The following is a 22,267-nucleotide window of genomic DNA, read 5'->3' on the forward strand; positions in this document are numbered from 1 at the left end:
AATGTTTACGAGACAGGTCGGACGCTGCCAAGGAAGACGAATGTTGTGATATTAAAGATTGTTGATCGTGATGATTGTGAGTGTAACTTATTTGTGAATGTATAAGTTGTTGTAAATTTTTATCTTTCATAAACTCCAATGGCGCGCACGGAGGTCTCACGATTAAATAGTGAGACGTATACCGCAAGAATTCGTTAGGGAATTTATTTTTGAAAAGAAGTACACTAGAATGTGATGCTACATCTTTAGTTTTAAGTAGAGATTGAACTTTATCAACGTATAATGGTAATATGTAACGAAATCCCAAATCTACAACGGCAGTGTGTCCTGGGCAACGCGTATGGTTCTGTTGGCATATCTCACAAATCGCCGTCGGGGAATCGTACATGTTGAGTCCAAAGAAAGACGAATCGTAAAGCCGCGAAAGAATTGCATTGTTTCCCAATCGCAATTCTCCAATGAGCTCTTTAACATCAAACATGACCTTCACCGTTCCGTTCGCTATGCTTTGATCGATTACATCGTCCGTAAGAACAAAGAGTGACACGTGTGTCGAATGCATTGTTTTCCTTTACCACGTGTTGACGTGTAATTTATTATATTACTAAGGTATTTTTTTCACTTTTCGTATAATTTCAAGTCTCACATTTATATGCTGCTTCATAGGCCGGTGGTCGTATCTCGAAGATAGAGTCTTGTGCGTTTCTTAAATCTATTTCACTTTCAATATTTGTTGTAGTTTCGTGAACGTCGTTTGTTTTGCGCCCTTTGTTGTAATACACGCTATCTACAATTATTTGCCAAATACAACAGAACATACATAAAATGCTAACGCAAAGCACAAGACCGCTTTCAAACCCAATAGTCTTACCCCACAAATTGCAGATCTTGGTTTTATCCATGTTACATATTAAATCATGAGGTCCAAATGGAACTATGTATAACAAATGAATACACGCTGCCGACACTTCACAATAGTTCTTTACACTTGAGGATGTAAAGCAAATTATCGCTGTGCAAATAGCTACCATAATGTTGTACATTATCATGATTATGTTACACAATATATTACCAACGTACATATATTTATTAGCGGTACGTGTCATTATTTTCGGTATTAAGTACGACGATATTGCCAAACATGTCATGTTGAGCGAAGACGTAAGGACTACAAAGGTTCGTAGATTATTGACATGTTCAAATTTATAATAAATCATGAGCACTAGTAGTGGACGTGCAAATGTAAAATTAATTAATAACCATAACATAATGAATAACATGTAAGGCCCATAAATACCAGACATATTAGTATAACTCATTGTAGTGCACTTTTGTAATGATTTTGGTTTGTTTAAATTAAATATTAAAAAAAGCACAATGTATACATCTATTTTCAATTCACATCAGCAATGGAGAGAAAACGCGTCACATTTAGCAAAATTGTTACAGTCCACGTGGTGGAATATGTTGATAGACAAGGCTTATGGGTGAGCGATCGTGTACACTTTCAAAAACGCATTTTTGACAATGAGAAGATTTTAAACGTAATATTAGATCCACAACATAGACTGGAAGTTATGAAACGTTTCGAAACTATCGAATATAAAGAATATTTTAAGTAAAAATTTGGAGTAATGAACAGTTTTTTTTTATTAAAGTTTTTATTGGTCGGTCTCAATATCCTGATAAAGATTTAATTTTTCTGCTACCGCATTGTTTACATGTTCGAAACGTTTAGGTGACATAAAAATATTTGTAGCACTTAGAATTTCTTTACTGGTGAAGGTGATTCGATTAGAAGTACGAATGAAACGAGCAGCTTGTTCGGCTATACGACGGAAAAGTTCGTAAAGTAAGGAATTAAAGATTTTTGCACTTGCATCCTCCATGGAAGTTTCTTCGTTGATAGCTTTTAAAATTTTAGCAATATACACTCGGTAAGATTCCTCCCTCTTCTTTTTACGTACCGACATCCCCGGAAGCTTCGCTAGATTTTTTACTCCACTTCGACGTTGTACAGTCGAGGGTCGTGGTGGTCTGTAAAAAACGCCATCTACCTTTGTTCTAGCCATAATAAACGTTATTTTATATTCTAACATGAAATAAAGAAACTACAGAGTTTATTATAAAAAACCTTGTAGAATATAAAATTTTTTACCTATTGTTATAGTATAAGAAAAAATGCCGAAGAAGATTCTAAAAAAGCAACCGCAAAGTCTTTCTTCGAAACTTGGTATGATTTTACCAATTAGAAGAATTAGGCGATATTTAGCTGATGGATCGTATTCAATACGTACTGGGATATCGTCAGCAATAACTATGGCTGTAGTAATGGAATACGTTTTGGAAGAGATAATGCGTAACTCTATTAAAGTTATGAATCATTGTAAAAGATCGAGACTTTCGCCGAAACATATTTTATATGCAATCGAAAATAATGCATTTTTGAAAACTTTCTTTCATCGATATGTTATTAGTGAATCTGGAGACATCCAATCTGTGATAACTAAGGATAATTATAAAGACGTTAATAAGAACCTTATTCCGGTAATGCCAACAACTGTACCATTTACTATTCCCAAGACAAGAAAAACAACAACAACAACAACGCCATCTACTAATAAACCCTCAACATCACGTGCAACTAATAAATCTTCTACATCACGCAAAGCTAAATCACGCATAGTTAAACCACGCATGGTTAAAACACCACGCAAACCCAAAGTCAGTACACTACATACGGCAAAAACACGACCGTCTAGGTCACGTGAGCGACGGACGATTATTTTAGCACGCCCACAAACACCTGTTGCATCGTCTCTGGATTCGGAGGAAACGATAATTGATACTCAAGAGCATAGATCTCGATCTTCTACACGACAACCACCAACACCGAGACCAATAGGACCCCAATCACGATCTCGATCTCGATCTTCCACGCGACCTCCTCCAACACCGAGACCAATAGGACCACACCCCCGATCTCGATCTCGATCTATAGCAAAAACACCACCGGCAATAACAATAGGACCCCGACCCAGATCCCAATCGAAAGCCCGATCTCGATCTCGATCCCGATCCCGATCTCGATCTCGATCCCGATCCAAACCCCGATCTCGATCCCGATCCCGATCCCGATCTGTGGCAAAACCACCAACTCCGAGACAGAGGGGATCCCGATCTCGATCTAGATCCATTGCAAGAACATCATCTCCGAGACCACCTTCGAGAACAACGAAACCACGATCTAAATCTAGATCTAGATCAAAATCTAGATCAAAATCAAGGTCAAGGTCTCGATCAACAACGGTACGCCAACAGCCTCAATCTCAATCCGCAAAAAGTTCTTCCTCTTCATCTAATTCGTCATTAAGTTCATTAGAGTCTACCACAGCATCATCAACGAAATAAACTTCCGTCATTATTTTTAAAAATAAAATTTTTACTTGAAAATAACATACTTTTACATTCTAGTATCGTTAATCTTTGTCTGGGACAGGCTTGTAAACAATGGTGAATGATTTGTCGTTCTAAATATGGTAGATGTTTGATTTTTAACGATATTTTGGTGTGCATATTTTGTACATGCATGCACACGTCTGAATTATCCATCCAAGCTATACCTTTGTTAACATCTTCTAATAAGTATAAACATACGAATGATGGTAAGTCTATTTGTAGAGTTTCACCTAAATAAAGTTCATACAATACGCATCCGTATAACCACATTATTACGCTTTCGGCATCACCAAAACGATCAGTCATAGTTGTTTTAAACATGAGTTCCGGTGGATTAATACGGTAAGGTCCACTTTCTATTAATTTGTCGTCAATGTATACCCTATCATGCCACCCCATTATACGTACGTCACCATCTGTAGTTAAATAAATCTTTGATAAATCCAATGCAGTGTGGTAAACACCAACAGAAAAACATTGATGTATACATTGTAACGTTTGTACGGCGAATTTCCATTTGTTTACGTTCGATGCATTTTTAGCGCAAATCAGATTTTCGTGTAAATACACAAAGCACCAAATAGGGAATGGGGCATAAGAGATACATTTAATTAAGCGAGGCATGTGTGCAAATTGCTTACACCTATATCCTACTATAACTTCTATGGGAATCAATTGTTCTTCATCGGTGTCGTCATCGTATAATTGTATAACGTATCTAGGACATCCCAATTTTAATAAAAACTTTTCGTCGTTTTCGCAATGTACTACATATAAATGCATGTGTTTTTATTTTTTAAAGAGACATACGAACGAAAAATATGGGGTATAGTAGTTTTTTTTTGGAAACACTTTATTGTTGCAATTCTTGAACACAAGCCTTCATATAATCTAGACAGATTCTTCTTTCTTCCATTAGTGTTAAAGAACTCCAAATCAAATTGCGAACATTGGCATCCAATCCCGAAATTTTCTCGAAGAGGTGATTTTCCATTTGGTTGGCTTGAACCAGGGCACAAATGACGTCCTTCTTTTTCCAAACGAAATCAGCGAATGTAGTTATTTCCATGACATTGTATGGAAGACTATTGAAGTGGAGGTAAAATAGAAACACTCCAAGATTCCATACCAACTGCATTTCGGGTCGGTGTGATGCATTTCTTTCAAACTTGCAATACATCGTTTCTGGAGCACAATATGCCATTGGTGTCGACGTGGTCCACACTCGAAAAGGTCCGTCCCGGTCGTATGGCACAAAGTCGTCTTGCTGGTGGACGGGTACTATCTTGGAAAACTGCCAACCAGTCACTTGGTATTCTCCTTGGTTGAAGATCACGTAGTCGGGAGAAATACATCCGTGGTATATACCTTTCTCGGTAGCCGCTCTGTAGACACAGTGGAAGGTCTGTTGAAAGCACTGAATCCGAGACCAGGATGAAGCAGACGTCAGGAACTGGTAGACGGGGACACACTCGTCACTTCTGATGGAATAATAAACAGCGTCGGATTCTTCTATAGTTCCACAATTCACCACGGAAGGTATATGTTCAATTTCGTTCAGATCGGCAAGCATCACGACCTCGGTGGGGGTGTCGCTGAAGTTGCCCTGGTAATCCCATGGGGATATCAAGAACTTTCTATATCCCACGTATAAAATAACTCGTATTCCGTTATACATTGCGTCGTATTTCGAACATCTACTGTCGTTTCGTAGTTTCTTCAATATTTGATATTCAAAGTTTCGTGGAAAGCATCGTTCGTCCAAGTACCTCTGCATTATGGCAGGCTCGCCGTTAGTCATGGGTGTGTGTGGCTGGCTGTCGTTCAACTACGTGTTTATATACACACGAGTCTAGATAGCATCGGCAAAAAATCTTTGATTTGACACCTCTCCTTCGGGTTGAGGCGGAGAGCAGTGTGCATAATCGTACGAATGGAGAGAAGGTTTGTTGCTTTGTCTATATCGTAATTGATACGATTCTGGACCTTTTCTATAAAATTAACCGTACATACCGTGACACCGTTATAATGCATCCCTATTTTTTGTAAAGCAGGCAATGTATACGATGAAAACAACATTTTACTCGTTAATAGTTCGTATAATATTACACCCAAACTCCAAACCAATAAAAGTTCGGGTTCATAACCGTCACCTCCTTTAGATATGACTAATGATTCTGGCGACGCATATTCTCTCGTACATGTGGAATACTTGCACAATTCGTTATTTATATGAACTGACCCCCAATCTATAATTGTAACTTCTTTTGCGTCGTTTATGATAATATTGCTAGTTTTTAGATCTCCGTGATACACATTACCTAACCTCGTAGCTTGTATCATACAATTCACAATTGTTTCAAAAATGACTAGCGCTTCTTTAACAGTTAATTTAGGTTTATTGAGATCGCGAATGTAAGTATATAATTCGGTTCCACGATTATTTAACATGGCTATATAGAATATATCCAAAGTCCTCCACTTGAAATTTCCATAATCTTTTATTATCGGTATATTATTAGTTATTTTCGAAATGTGTTGAATAACTTTAACTTCCGAAGGAATTAGGATCCCACCACATGCACTTTCGTCCCATATTTCAGTCATGTATTTTAAAAGTCCATACTTAATAATCACGGATTCGTTAGTACGTTTATCTATTGCTGTATATACACGACTGAATCCTCCAGACGTAATGTATTTGGGATTTTTGAATTTATCGCTTTGAAATACACCCTTGGGTGGTCTGCAAGACATTGCGATGACTGGATACTCCTTTACAATACAGGCTGTCTTATAAGGGGGGAGCGGTTGTGTGGGGGAGAGAGATGTTGGAGGGAGTGGGGGGTAGGCGGAGCTTTTGTATTGCGGTAGATATTTAACTGAGCACTGTACAGACGAAAAAAAAAGCGAGATGGCCGATATACGTGGGTTTGCCGAAGATTACGTTAAGGAGTGTATACAGGTTTACAAACGTGGGTTTTCTGTTTGCCCAACATTGAACGATTTGGACGTAAATTTGTACAATGTACTTCCTTTAGATGTTTGTACCTTTATAAGAGATAGACTTAAGTGTATCGCATATAGAAGGATCCATCATGCAAAAGTTACACCTTCTTTATATTCACTTATAATTGGAATTGTCGAAATGTGGAAAGATTATGTACGTCCTACATTGCCGAATTCATGGGTTAAAGTATTAGAAGCGATGGACGGAAACCCCATGTGTGCACTCGGATGTTCACTTGTGTCTTTACCGAATTGTGACAATTGGGTGATTAATAATAGTTTATTAACATTTGAAAGCACGATGGAGTTTCAAACAGGTGCTCTTTGGAATCGTAATATTTTGTTAGACACGTTTGAGAAATGTGCTAGACCTCACATATTTTACAACGGATGTCTTTTACGTGAAGTGTCTGGACATATTAATATATCAAAGTATAGTTACAATACGCGAAAAATTATACAATATGGTATATATAATCTCACATATGATGTACAAAGAACTTTATTGAAGTGTTGTTATTTACACGAGTACGACGTAGCTATCGACGAGTTGGAACGATTCATGATTGAACGGGTGCCACGGGAAATGAACGTGCTAGGGGAGGATCCGTCACAGATTGTTCGTTTTCGAAATATTGCAATGTCGGCGAAAAATACATATATACATATATAAACGGTGTGGGAGGGGTAGGCGTGTCTATGCGGTGTGGGTGGTGTTTTTTTACTTCATTCCCATTGGTCCCATTTTTAGATTTGAGAGGAGGAGTTGGGTGTAGATACATCGTAAGTGTGGGTGTCACCGGTTACGCCCTCTTTTTTTTCTTTATTCAGTTATATAAATGTGAGGGTAAGACCCACACACTTGTTTTTTCGTTTTGTGAGAACGTTATGAACTCCAACGAGGTGCGAGCTTTCGTAAACTCGTACGTGGCCAGATTGACGTATGAGTGTGAAGATGGATTGAGTAGAGAACAGTCCGCTGAAGATATTGGTATAAACAATTTTGATCTTCCACCATCTAACGATGCTAACGAGTACGTAAAGGTTACGTTGGAAAACATTGCGTACGGTAGACATTATCGGCACATGGAAAGAGTTCCACCGTTGTACGAACTCGTTGTGACTTGCATCAACATGTGGAAAGAGCACGTGAAACCAACGGTGAACGAAGAATGGATCTTCCTCTTCAACAACGCCGACTACTACAACGACTGTCCTCCAGGATTTACAATAGTCACGACACCCGACAACGAAAATTGGTGCATCGATAATCGACTTCTCGCAATGGGTGACATGGCCGTCGTGATGGACTTTACTTCCGGACCTTACTGGGACGATGTGATCTTCATGGAGACATTGAAAAAGTGTGTGCGGCCTTTCAAGTTCTTCAACGGTGCCATCCTGCGAGAGGTGACTGCTGTTGTGCGATTGAGTGAATTTTCGGAGCCGACGCGAAGTGTAATTAATTACGCTGTCCATAACATGACGTACGATCTGCAAATGGGTATTGTGGAATCCTGTAAATTGCAAGAGCCTGATGTTGCCATTGAAGAGCTGCGACAGTTCATTCTCGCACGCTGTGACAAGGAAATAGCACTGTTTGGCGACAATCCATATCAAGTGATACGTTTCAATCACTTCACAATGAGCCCACGGGATGTGTATGTACATCGATCTGCTTATTGAAGATGCTGTTTTAAAAGAAATGGTTGAGAGAAAGAGACCTACGTGTGTGGTGGTGTGAGTCAATAAATTCGTATTTTTTTAGCAATGCATTGACTTATTGTGTCTGTGTAAAATAACACGTCTCTATTCCATTTAGCAAATAAACATATATCGTCAATTTCATCTATTATGCGACACGTAAGATATTCCACTAAATTCTTAGTTGAAAGTAGATAAAACGGTAAGTGTATTTGTGTGTGCTTTAACATACCTTCGACATGTATTGTTTTTGCAACTAGGGATTCGATTTTCCAACACGTGATAGTAAAACGAGTTTCCATCGATGACTTACGCCTCACTTCTAGGTTCATATCTGGATGGCGACAATATTTATTTGCATCTAAAGAATAAGAAATCATGCAGGTAATACAATCGTCGTCGTCTCTGATCACTTCCACGCACCAAGTAAGCGTGTTTAAACGAACTTTATTCAATGCTTCAAAAAGAATGACGGAATCGGAAGACTGTTGTATCGGTCCGCGCATCGTGTGCCATCTATTTGTAGTCACAGCATTTATGCGAAAACGTATGTAACGATCCGTTAAGACCGCAGCAGGAGAAATGCAAATTAAATGTACGTCATTTGCTCGACACCAGATACGTTTTAACCAATCATTGCTTAAGAGAATGTGCTTTGTTCTTTTTACGTTACGGAAATAGTAATGGTAGGGACCGTTGTATTCCACAGCTATGTATATTTTACTATCGATCATTGTATTTAAAATGCACATGGCGTCGAATCGCAGCGGATGAACGTGTTTCTTTTTTGGGTCCCATATTTGGTTAGGAAACGTGCTCTGTAAAATATAATGATAATTTAAACCTTCGTCTGTGAACTGACGCTGAACGCTCCCATTCACTATTCGACTTAATATATCTAGAATTAGATTTTCTTTTTTCTTGGAAAACATTTTCAAATTTTCCAAAAAACGGTTGCCTGATCTATTGTATCGATAAGTCTATAACTGATGTATTTAGCCAAACTGGTTTCTTTATTGCGCGTTCCAATTAGAAACAGTGGGATGTGAATGTCGTTGGGGCGATTTACGTTTTTTATTGGACGATTCTTCCAAAAATATAGCGTCGTCGCTCCATAATCGCAACAGTTATCGTCATACGTTTGTAAGATGCGATTCGTCGACGGGTCTCTTATCACGTCTTTGCATATGGGATACTGAAGACGGAACGCTATGGTGCATTCAGATGTTATATCGTTGAATATTAATAATGACGATATGCGTTTCCCGCAGCCTTCTAAAAAGTTTGGAAGAACACTGTGTAACACATAGTCTATCCATTCGATTTCCTTCTTTGTAAACACAACCTCGTTTAAAACATCACTTTTATCGTATTTCACGCGGATATCGGTATCCGTGAGTAATCGAAAATGTAAATATGCCTGCAATATATTTTTATACACACTTGCAGGGACGACTATTTGTGTATATCCGTTTAATTTGCACCAACGACGTTTTAGAACGTCATTACGAGTGCGAGGCCAATCGCTCTTATCGTAGTGATATTTACCGTTGTATTCCACCATAAGTTTAAGAGCAGGGCAAGCTGCATCGGCACGATAAGGTGGTGAATTTTTCATGAACGGATTTTTAAAAGTCTGGAAAGTGGCTTCTCGATAAAATACAAAACTAGTTAATTTATACATGTACATCGCTACATCTTCGTTGATTGTGTAATCTAATTTACGATCGTAACGAATTATTTGACGAATATCGTTGGTACTCGTAAAATGTTTGTCATTGAGGGATGCATTTTGAACACCCTTAACTGGTGACTGTTTCTTTTGCATTTTATAATTGCAGCGGTGATGGTTGTGTTTCGCGTGACATGTTTATTTATTGCGTCCCAACACTCGTGTAGAAGTTCAGAGCCTTCCGAATCGTACAAGTTTCCTTCTGGAGTAGTTAACAGAGTGAACTTGTCCACCTCAGTAGGTATCCATACGTATCTAATATACTTGTTTTGATTTAAAACAGACCACATAGAAGTTCGCGTTTTGTTGTCGCGATCCGTTTGGAAAAGAAAAGTTGCAAATCCCAATTCTTTGACCAAGTTCATACGTTGTTCGTAATCTAAACTTCGGATGGTATAACCAAGCCTCACCCAACAATCCATAATCTTCATTTCGCAATCGTCGTTTGGATTTATAAATCCTATAAAAATGGATATGACGTATTCACAATCGTCACGCAAAGAAAAGGGAACTTGAGAGTGCGTGTGAGTAAATACTTTATTGGGCATGGCATTCTCCAAGGGCAAATTGTACCACATGCAGAGTGATTCCTGTTTGGGAGCGTCTGGATACGTTCGCGAAAGCATTACCATCACACCCATTATATAGTCGCTTGGGATGTGCAAAATATCACAATTTTTAGTGCATTTGGAACAACCAATCCCAATATGATTGCTACGTTTACTAACAACAGGCATTATCATGGAAATATACTGAGGAAACAATAACAAAAGTTCACCCAGTGAAAGCATCTTTGAACCACTATGGAATAAAAACATAATACCTTTTAGAACAGTCGACGAGTTTATTTTTTTTTGGTCCATACAAATATATACACATTTTTCGGAGCTATATATAAGGTGGATCCCCACCACCAGAAGTCCTCGTTGGAGTGTATGTAAAGGTAGTTGTCCTAGGAACATCGGTTACACACATCGGGACGTACTCTTCGTCTTTGTTAGATAAATCCAATGGTGTTAATTGCGGCATTTCTAGCGCAGCGGAAGATTTCATTAAACTATTAAAATCCGGAATCAAAGGTGGGTCCAACCTTTTTTCGTCTATGGGTGTTGTATAGTAAACATTAGATGGTATTTTTTTTAGTTGCAACAAACTGTTGTCATTACATTCTTCTATTATTTTGGGTATGTATTCTTTACAAATCAGTTCACCGTGCGTGAAACTATCCAAAGATTTATCAACTGGTGCCAAATTACCATATATTGCCTGTAATCTATTATGTAAATGTACAAAACTTGCTTTTGGTAATATAGCAAACAGATTATGGTGATTGTCACTCTTATAAGCAGCGTACACAAAAGATAAAAATCTAGTAGATTTAAAGAAGGATGTTAACCAAGGTGATGGTACGGGCGAACAGAGGTGTGCTAAATTACCAGACGATCTTCGTATACCTCGATGTGACACTATGATCGGTTCTAAAATATTGATCACTGGATGATTTGCGAGTTTCATCCAAACTTCTGGTTCGTACCATTCGCTATTAAATTGTAAACCATCGTCTAAAACTTTGGTAATGTGATTTAATGCAGTATCTCTAGCAAAATTAGTATCGTTTTGTAAATGCACACAATTCATAGTATCGTAATATAGACTCATGAAATCCACTATTGCGGCGAACGACGTAGTTTCCATAGCTGCTTGTGCAACACGACTCGCATGAGTATGTTTTTCGTTAAGAATTTTTTAAAAATTATTTAAAGACCCCATACCATTTTCGGATGCGTACATTGCATATAAAAGAGTATACATTATGATTACTTGAGATAAAACTTTCTTGGTGTATAATTCGTTATTATATTTTTGTCAATGGGTGGTCGTTGCGAATACTTGTGCAGTGTTTTAAAACATTTACCACAGATAGTAATCACACGACTCATTTCGTCGGCACATAAACCTTGACTCGTGGTTTTTATTAAATTGAAAGAGTCGTTACAACAAGACATTTTTTATATGTTTCTGTAAAATAATTTTCCGTTTCTTCCCTCTAAAAACGCAGAATGGATCCTCAAGAAAGATTTCCAACGCACCTCGTTGGAAGGGCAACTGTGGCACTCGATCGTCAAAATGCAAATAGACTCCTGGATGAAATGGAAGTTATACCTAAAGATAATGTTCAAGAACTCATCGGCTCTACAATGTCCTCCACCATGCAAGACAAGTACATCTATCGTTTAGTCCTGGATTTCGATTGTACACCGAAGGATTCTTTGACCATGGACAATGTAGTCGCCCGTGTAGGAAAATTCGCTCAACATCTTATATGCTGTTACAAGCCATATATACTTCATAACATCGGAAAGAAGGTATTTAATGTGAATGCTATTTTGACAAGTCGCATGAAATATTTTGAGAATGAAAACGTCACTGTGGAACGTTGGCATGTGCACTATCTGAATGTTGTATTCGTTGACGATAAAGCATGTAACGGAGCTAACATATTAACACCTGTACGAAAATTAGGACTCCTTGCGATGAAAGTGGATTGGCCGGATTTGGATGTAACTGCCGGTTCATCGCAGTGGCTTGTTTACAATAGTCGCAAATTCGACTCTACAAGCGCCTACAAATATGTAACGAGCTTAAAATTCGAAATTGATACAGATACCGAGGATTTTCGCCTCGACTTTTACGGTCCACAAAATATATCGAGCAAAAGTTTGAGACATATACTTTCTCTCCATAGAGATGTGGATGATATGGATATCGTAATAGACTGGACGAGAATACCGAGTAATAATTTGGAATCGATACTTGTTGCAAGACCTTCTACGTCCGTCCAACAGGATTTAGATCACGTTTCGAGCGAAGACGAAGGATTAGATGGTAATGGGGATATTGATAATTTGGGACGATGTAACGAGGGTTTTCAATTGCTTTCAAGTAGTGCAGAATGGGGCGATATATTCGCAAACGAACAAGAACAACGTATAAACATTTCCTTCCCAGACGGTAGACCGACCTTTCAGGGCCGCCGTTTAAATAACGCTCGTCCAAACTCTCCCGAAATTTGTATTAAATTGGCAAAAGCATATAAGGGGATTTCATATTGCGGTATCGGTGAACCAAAAACAACAGCTATTGCTAGAGAATACGTCTTTAAGTGGGCTTTATTAAAATTAGTATACTTCGCAAATTACGCATCTACCTACGATAAATGGTATCGTTTACTCCTAATCGTGGCAAGTAACATGAATTATAACGTTGGTAGGCGAATTTTTCGTGTATTGTCGAAAACAGTTCAGAAGAATATGAAAGACGACCCAGGATTTCATTACGATCGTGCCGTGGCTTGGTTGTGGAGGTACACTCCGGTGGAATCGTTGACCACAGAGGAAGAGGATGATGAAAATGAAGAAGACGCAGATTTCGAAACCACTCGTAGCGATCGCTTAATACCTACTATGCGAAGGGCTAAAACTCAAAGGGGTCGTAAGAGAAAGAACATGTGCGGAGAAGAGTTGAATGCTGTAAAACCACTTAATCTACCGAGACGATTGGTGCGTTTACAATACGAACCTCTTTTTCAAATGACTAACGAAGACAAAGAAACTTCGGAATGGTTGCTATCTGAACTGATTAAAGGAATGGGTGTTGTAAACATGGTATACAACGAATATATTAAACGATTATTAAGTATAAGCAACGTATGTATGCTCGTACATAACAAAGCCTCGGACAGTTACGATCTTTTCAAATATAACGCTGCAACTGGAACCATGGTGTTAGATGATTTGAGCAAATTAATATTAGATTTAGAACTCGTTGCGATAAAAACTTGTTTCGAATACGAATCGGCTGGTGATAACATTACACCTTTCGATTTGTGTTATAATTTTTTGCGTATGTCTACGAAGAAATTGGAGCATAAAGTCGATTTTTCAAACTTAAATACGTACCTGCAATCTGGAGCTAATAATAGCAATGTAAATTTAACCACCAACAGGCATCTCGTTTTACCAGACAATGTAACGTATGATTTATACGATGCAAAATACATTCCGTGGGACGCATCGCAATTATGTACAGTTAGAAGCGATTGCAAATTAGATTTAGGAAAGGATGAATTGGTTGAACACGTATATACCGAGATTCACCCCATGCGAGGGGGTATACAGTATAGGTGTAAAGTAATATGTAATTGGATGGATTCCGCGTGGAAGGCGTTCGAACAACGAAATTTTGGCAAGGAAATGTTAACCATTTTACGTTCCGTCACTATGAAAGTATCGGACAAAATGCTGGAAAACAGAGATCCCGACAAATTTATGGAAGACTTTTTAGATGAATTGTACAGTGATCCAAGCACTAGGTTTCAGGAATATTTTGAAAACATAGAATACGACGATGAAATAATTACATCTACTAACGATAATTGCCTGCCGTCTAAATCTGAAATCCATAAATTAAACGACGAAACCAGCGAGCGCATAAAACGTTTCACGGAATGTGACCAATCTAAATCTAAATTTGGACTGTACATTGCAACGGCATCGTCTCTTCTCGCAATGAGGATAATGTTACAAAGGCACCCCGATATGTACGCGCCCGTCATGGACAAGGCAACCATTTGTACATCCGAAAACGACGACGGTGGTCCTGTCGTTTTCGTTAAAAACGAAATAACGTGGGATCAACTGGTGTGGACCATGTTAATCGAAATATTTGGCTCGTCCGAACAAGCACGACTCGTGTTGGAATTTTTAGCTCTCGGTTTATCCACGGATAGCAATGGACGTTTAGTAATGTTCATGCACGGGGAGGCGGTTAATGGAAAATCAATGTTTATAGGTATTCTTAACTACATTTTTGGAAAAAAGAGCAATCTCGTACGTACTCTTCCTGCAAACTTTTTTACTTCGAAATCGGATAATCGAATGGATGCTACTTTTCGTTCAAACGCGGAAGAAATTCGATTTGCAATCGAGAACGAAATTCCGATATTAGACATGGACGAAGGCGGACGGCGCAAATTTAAACAATTTACCGGAGGTGATCGAGTCTCTAGTAGACAACCTTACGATCGATGTAACAATGATTTTCGTATTTCTGCAAAGTTTGTCACCTCTTCAAATGACATGCCATATATTTCGAGTACCATGTTAGCCGAACAGAGCAGACTCATGATCATTCCAACCGTATCTACATTCATTGCCGGCAAAGTAATGCTTAGAAAACAATTATTGCAACATTTGGCTGCCGATAGATATTGTAGACGCTTGTATGGAACGGCATATCCTTCCTTCAAGGGATTATACACCATAGAAATGAACAAATATGCAAACGTTATGACAAAACAGACTTTGACTAATTTAAATGCACGCAACACTTTATTTCCTATGCATTACAATAATATTTTAAACCAAGGATTTCCTTGTGACATCATTGAGGTACCGAAAGGAATTCCTACACAGAGGTGGCTCCTTGGTAATCCACTACTCATGCACGAAGAGGTTCAGGAGAAAATGGGGGCTGCATTGTGTCGAATCCTTTTAGATCATATCGTACCGTCAATGGGGGGGTCTAAAGAATACAGCAGTAACAGTTCAAAAAATGGAGAATTACGTACGAGAAAATGTTAATTTATTTGGAAGTTATAAAGATGTCATGCTGATATTGTTGAAGAGGTTGATCGTATATAGGAAGGGTGAGTGTATCGACGTGGATTCTTTGCGTGCAATCGTAGTTCAAGAGATGTCTGTGATGAAGTCTAATATACGAAGTTTAATGTTTGGTAAATACAAAGGGGCTGGATCGGAGGCTTTTAGTAAAGTAGATAATGCTTGTAAAACTATAAATGGATTTTGTAATATGTTGGTAAAGTGTAATTTCAATTTGACTAAGAGAGATCACTGCATAACGCTAAACGATTTCCAGTTAGTCCATCTCTTTATAAATGAAAGAAACAAAATTGAAATATCTCCAATTGAAGGAATGTTAAATATCGACGATCTCAAAACGTATCTAACACCTGAAAATATATTTACTGGACCTGACGAATCGGACACCGTTGATGCTAGGAAAACGTGTTTAAAACCACCCATTGTAATGTCCGATTTTGTATATGGATCATTCGGGGACGATGAAGATGCACATACAGGTAACGAAACTGAATTGGACGTTGGTGGACCGCGTGTTGAAGGAACGAACTACTTCAGTACATTGTCTAAAAATTCAATGTGGGGAATAATAGATGCAAGGCATGCCGATTTCTAAAAAAAAACAGTTCCTTCAATTTAATTATTATTACGACGAGGGTTAATCAGTCTGCTATAATGTAGCAATACGGCATTACTTGGGAACTGTCCGAGTTGAAAATCAATTATTCTAATAGCATCCACCCCACAGATTTCTTGCAATTGTATAAATATATTGCGTAAGCTGTAACCACCAATATATACGTTTAAAACCTCTTTAAATGCGTCTAAATAAATATGAATCATTTTCAATGGCGAACGCAAATACATTTTTGTGCTACGTCCCCTAATGCGAATGATTTCATTATATCTTGTCGAATGTAAACGGGTATTCCTTTCCTTATCACGCAGTTGTGCCAATGCATGTGACAATAAATTAATAGGAAGATACCCCAAACCGTATTTGTCATTTTTTAGTGCCATGAGTAGTCTTTTGAATAATATTGGATTTCTAAAGAATAACGAATGCCAAAAAAGTATTTTCTGATTCTTAATATCAATCCTATTGTACTTTAAATAGGCTGTAAATTGAGATTCGACGTACATTTGTGCCACGCGTAATGCCGTCATTCGCTTTTTAAAAGAAACGTATTCTTGAACAAACGGTGTGTGTACTGGATATTTTCCGTGTATTACTACTTGTAAAGCCTTTATAAAAGCATCTTGATTCGAATAATTGCTCTTCAAGAAATAAGTCTCTGTCCGTGTCAAGTTCATCAACAATTGTAAAAGAAAGACGCTATCACAAGCATGAGAACCTAAAACATCTGAAATTGTCGTCACCCTGAGCTCTGGTGTTATGTAAATATTATATACATCTGATACACTCGTTTTATGTAACGATAGTAATAGTAATGCTATCTTGGCCCGTTCGTGATTGTCTATAAGTAAAGCGTTATAATTTGGCTCTAACAAATCGTCGTCGATGCGAGTATGAAAAACTATGGGAAGAGCAGTGCCATATCTAACTTCTATATCATTCATATTTTGCAGCAAATCTACATTTAACATATCGACCATGTCAAATCCTTGAAAGAGCATGTTTATTCGTTGCACCGCTGCCGGTACCGGTACAGTAGATTGGGATAGTTTATATAATTTAAATAAATTATTCGTTCTAGTAAAAACGTCATTTAGAAACGCACGATCTGTAGTTAAATTTTCCTTCACACTATTGTGAGTCGCATCTATAAATTCCCCAATTATTCCTTCACATTCCGATGTTCGCGTTTTATCCATTACAGTGATTTTATCTTTAATACAGTTGATGAAATGTTTTTCATGTAAAAAGTAGGATGGTAATATCTCGATGAGTGCTTGAAGAGCTTCAATAGATAAACACCTTTGCTTAAAGGACAAGTTTACCGGAAGAGGTTCCACACCTACAAATGCCTTTTCGTGTTCATCGTGTTTCGGTATTACAGGTTCGACTTTGTTTACAATTAAGGATAATCGTTTATCGACGTTAACTTCGGAAGATTGTACAATGCTAGAACCATGTAGGTTTAAATATGGCATCAAATTATCTATATTATGCAAGGTAGTCAACCATTTTGAAAAGTGTGTTATAGATGCACCTGGGTCACTTTCGTTAGGTCGCTGTAAACTCGGTACGTTTTCGTAAAGTTTGTTTACATAAGCCTTCTCTTCGTTATGATCCGGTAATTCGGACATGTGAAGTACAATACGTTCACCAATAGTTTTTGAAAAAACTGTACCGGATAAAGTTAGTCTTCGAGGTGATATATCTATGTCAAAAAATTCCGCAAGATTACGTATGTCCTGAACCTTTACATCTGGAAATTCTGCAAAATCGGTACCATTGAATCGTACCTGTTTGGTTGCCATGTTTTTTTATTTTCACAACACCGCACAAGTGTTTTTGTTGTACATGACATTAATTGTTTTCTACAATCAAATTATCTATGTGAAAGATGTGCTATAGCTACATATGGATGAGTTTCGTTAAGTCGATGTAAACTTGTTTACGTTTGTTTTGTATTGCGTTACGTTCTACAACGTATTTATGCCAAAAGGTCTTCTAGCCTAGTAAGTTGACGTCTTAATTGTACCATACGTTTATATGTCTCGTTTGCATCATTACGTTGTTCATAAGAGATTATTGCGTTACTTTTTTTACGATCTATATACTTAGTCCAATACTTCTTACGTTCGCGTTCCAATTCTTTTTCACATTTGATTTTATTACAAAATAGTTTACTTATTTCTTGTCTCTCAATTACGTTCATTGTGCGTTGTACCTTTGCTAAAATGTTGTTCACAAGTTTGTAACAAGGTTTTTATGCAATTTCTCAATAATTACTTTTGTTGTATATACTCTTTATTCAATGCAGAGGCCATCTTAAAATTTTGTCAAATTACCAAAAAATGGGTTTATGTATAATATTATGTTCTGCAACGTCTTTCTGCTAAAATTTCTTCTAGCCTACTCAATTGACGCCTTACTTGTAGCATACGTTTATATGCTTCGTTTGCAGCATTACGTTTCTCTTCGGAAATTTCTTCGTGCCGTTTTTCAGACTCGTTTATTTCTATATAATTATTTCGATACTCCATGCGTAAACGTTCTAGTTCTTCTTCACACTTGATTTTATCTAATATTAATTGGTCACCAGCTGCGTTTTGTCGTTCAAGTTCACGCTCTGCTATTCGTTGATTTCTTTCAATTTCATTCTGTTGTCTTATCTGATTTAATTTTTGTTCGCGTCTTCGTCTAGAAGGATATGAAAATAAACGTTGCCAAAAACTACCTACGTTTTCGTCGTCAGATGCTTCGTCTTGTGAAACGGACAATCTATTACTAATATTTAGCTCATCACTACCGCTTTCCTCACCTGATTGCTGTTCCGAAGGAGGTTGTGGTGAGATTATTTGAATTGGTGGGACCTGTGACGTTTGTGTTGGAGCAGATGATGACGCTGTTGTTGTTGCTGCTGCTGGTGGTGGTGGTGGTGGTGGTCTCGTCGGTAATGGGGGAGGGGTATTTGTAAGCGTATTTGCTAATGGTGCCCTACCCCCCCTTCTAACAGGGTTTGGTGGAGTAATTTGAACATTTCGTTGTCCACCCCTACCATTCAAACCTCCCCTAGGCCGACCACCTCCACGCCCACCCCCACCTGGAGGCGGATGTGGAACTCCAACCAAACGTGGTTGGTAGTTGTTGTGCAACACTTGAGGCTGTTCTATACCTCTTCTAATAGCGTTTATAAATTGGGGGTTTACATTGTTAGGTTCGTTTTCTAATAATTCTGTAAATTCTCTGTACAATTGGTTTATGTTGCCATTGCGAACATGTTTTTGTAATACTTGAAATGGATCTACTCTGGTTCGCAAATGCAAATACATGAAAATCCTCTGCATGTTAAAATTATCTAAATTTAAACCAAGAATTGTATGAAACATTGATAAATAGTTCTTCACAACCACATATGGTTTGTATAAAAAAGTGGTTACAATGTTTCCTGTAAACAAGACATGTCCAAATTCAAATTGTACTTTACGATTTTCAATTTCACGACGATGTCTTAGTTCAAGTAATGCATCGGCTAATAAATAAATTGGAATGTGTTGTAAACCATCGTTATGTTGGACAAAGGATAAAAGTAAACGTTTTAATAAAGACGGTGTTGTATTGAATAAAGAATGCCAAAACATCATAAAATTTGTACAATTATCTATAATGCGTGCATACTTTAAATATGCAGTAAATTGAAGTTCTACGTACATCTGTGCTATACGAAGACTTAAAAACCTCTTCTTAATAGACATATACTCAATGTGGCCTGTGATATGAATAGGATATGTACCTTTCAAAATAACATCCAAACAATCTTTAAAAATACTTTCGTTAGAATACGTAGGACCATAAGGAGATCGTTGTGTTCTGGTTAAATTAGATAATATTTCTAATAGACCGATTCCATCACATGCGTGAGAGCTTAACATATCTGATAACGATGTTATACGTAAATCTGGATTAATATATATGTTATACATATCTGTTACACTTATTCTTGCCAAAGACATTAGTGTTAAAACCAATGAAGCATTCGTGTGAAGTTTCAAAATCGATTGTTTATAAGAATCTTGTAAAGTGTCATGTTCCGAATTAAAGACTACATATTTCATAGACACGTGATATTTGGACTCCAGTAATGAAACCTTCCTATCCAACTCTTTGCTATCAATATCTAATATATCAAAACCTTGTAGAAGAGCATTAACACGTTGAATGGCTGCACGTATTGGTATAGACGAATCGTTTATGCGATATAAATGGAAGAAATTATTACTTTTAGAAAGTGCATCGTTTAAAATATCTTGTTTATCGTATCCAAAACGTGCGTTATTATGTGCTTCCATAAATTCGTTTAATATCGCATCGTATTCTTTTTGCAACATTGTATTTGTAGGTCTCATGTCGTTCCATCGTGGCTTAATGTAATTAATAAAATATTTCTCTTTCAAAAAATATGCAGGTAAGATGTCGATGATGACGTGTAGACATTGAATTGTTAGAGATTTTGCCTTGCAAGCGAATGTGTTCGCAATCGGTTCTACGCCTACGAATGCACTTTCAAATACATTCCACTTCGTATTCTGTAAACGTTTAATAAATTTTTTATTCACAACCACCGATACATTTTTCTTAAAAGAGAGTGTATTTCGTACAACAATTGACTCTGGTAAATTTAGATAGGTCATTAAGTTATCTACATCTCGTAAATGTGATATCCATCGAATAAAACGATAAACCATTTCATCTTGAGACTTTACATCAGAAATTGTTAATTTTGGAAATAATGCATACAATTCTTTTACATATTCGTCTGTGGTACCATTGTGCGTGTAATCATTAATATCGAGATGCAATCTTGTAATAATAGCATTTACAAAAACATCACCATGTAAACAAATTCTTTGATCCGTTACGTTAACATTAAAAAATAATGCTAGTTTACGAATATCATTTACAGTGATAACTGGAAACGCCTCAGTACTAGCAGTAGTTTCCATTTCTTTGTAATGATTCGAATATTGTACATTAATATATTTTATTCAATATAGAAATGCGTGTTTTTAAATAATAAAGAATTTACATTTTTGAAATAAATCATACGATGTGTTTTACTTGAATATTATAAAGATAAACATATCTCAAATTATTGGTTCCACGTTTTATTCAATCAATTATATACATGAATGCTATTACGCTTACGCAACTTGAAAGGAGGGACAGAGCCACGGCTTAATAAGGAGCTTCGCCCCCTTATATATAGCTGCTCTTTTATTGCAATCCCAAGAATTGTAGAATACTCGCACCCCAAGACCTATTATCACGCCTTACCACGTCCATCTGACAAACGTTTCTTTGTCGTTGTGTCAATGGAGGTAAAGGTTGTCTTTGCAAACGCGGTCGTTGTAATCCAAAGAAATTAAATATACCCATCCTTTCAGGCACCACTTGTTTTCTCTGTCGTTCTTGTAATGGCGGTAAAGGTCGACGTTCCGCTCGTACTGTTTTTTTGCGTTGTAATGGTTGTTGTTGTTGTTGTTGTTGTTGTTGTCGCCCAATCCCCAAAAAATTAAGAACACTAATACCCAAAGACGTCACCCTTCCTTGTGTTTGTTGTTGTCTTGATGGTAAAAATCGTCGTTTTGCTCCTATTGTTCTTCTGGGTTGTGGCTGGTGTACTTCAGGTGGTGGTTGTTGTTGCACTATAGGTGGTGGTTGTTGCATTACAGGTGGTTCTTGTTGTTGCACTACAGGTGGTTCTTGTTGTTGCATTACAGGTGGTTCGTTGCGTTGCACCATTACTACTACTGGTGGTGGTGGTGGTGGTAGTTGATGTACTATTAATGGTCTTGGATGGTGTATTACTAATTGCTGTGGTTCTTGTCTTACAAATTGTACGTTTCGACCTATATTGTTTAGTGAAGGGGGGATACGACCTAATTTTAAGGCTAATAATCTTGTCAAGACTCTATATAGCGCTGCAATGTTATTATTAGTTATATTACGTATAAAAATGGGCATTACATTTACAGGATTTACATTAAGAATCTCTTGTAAACGATTACAAAT

General features: G+C 37.4%; 2 protein-coding genes across 4 annotated transcripts in view; one reads left to right on the forward strand and one right to left on the reverse strand.

The window, feature by feature from the left end:
• The window catches only part of LOC115331324, a 264,070-nt gene that overhangs the window by 34,795 nt on the left and 207,008 nt on the right, over positions 1-22,267 (reverse strand). The window lies entirely within an intron of this gene.
• On the forward strand, positions 10,563-19,756 carry LOC120837773. The gene is given in 2 exon segments (XM_040499807.2): positions 10,563-15,480; positions 15,482-19,756. Coding segments are annotated over 2 exon segments (4,215 nt in total). The 5' UTR covers positions 10,563-11,964; the 3' UTR covers positions 16,181-19,756.

The sequence above is a fragment of the Ixodes scapularis genome, unplaced genomic scaffold (assembly GCF_016920785.2).
Source record: "Ixodes scapularis isolate PalLabHiFi unplaced genomic scaffold, ASM1692078v2 PGA_scaffold13__105_contigs__length_92229423, whole genome shotgun sequence".
Lineage (NCBI taxonomy): Eukaryota > Metazoa > Arthropoda > Arachnida > Ixodida > Ixodidae > Ixodes > Ixodes scapularis.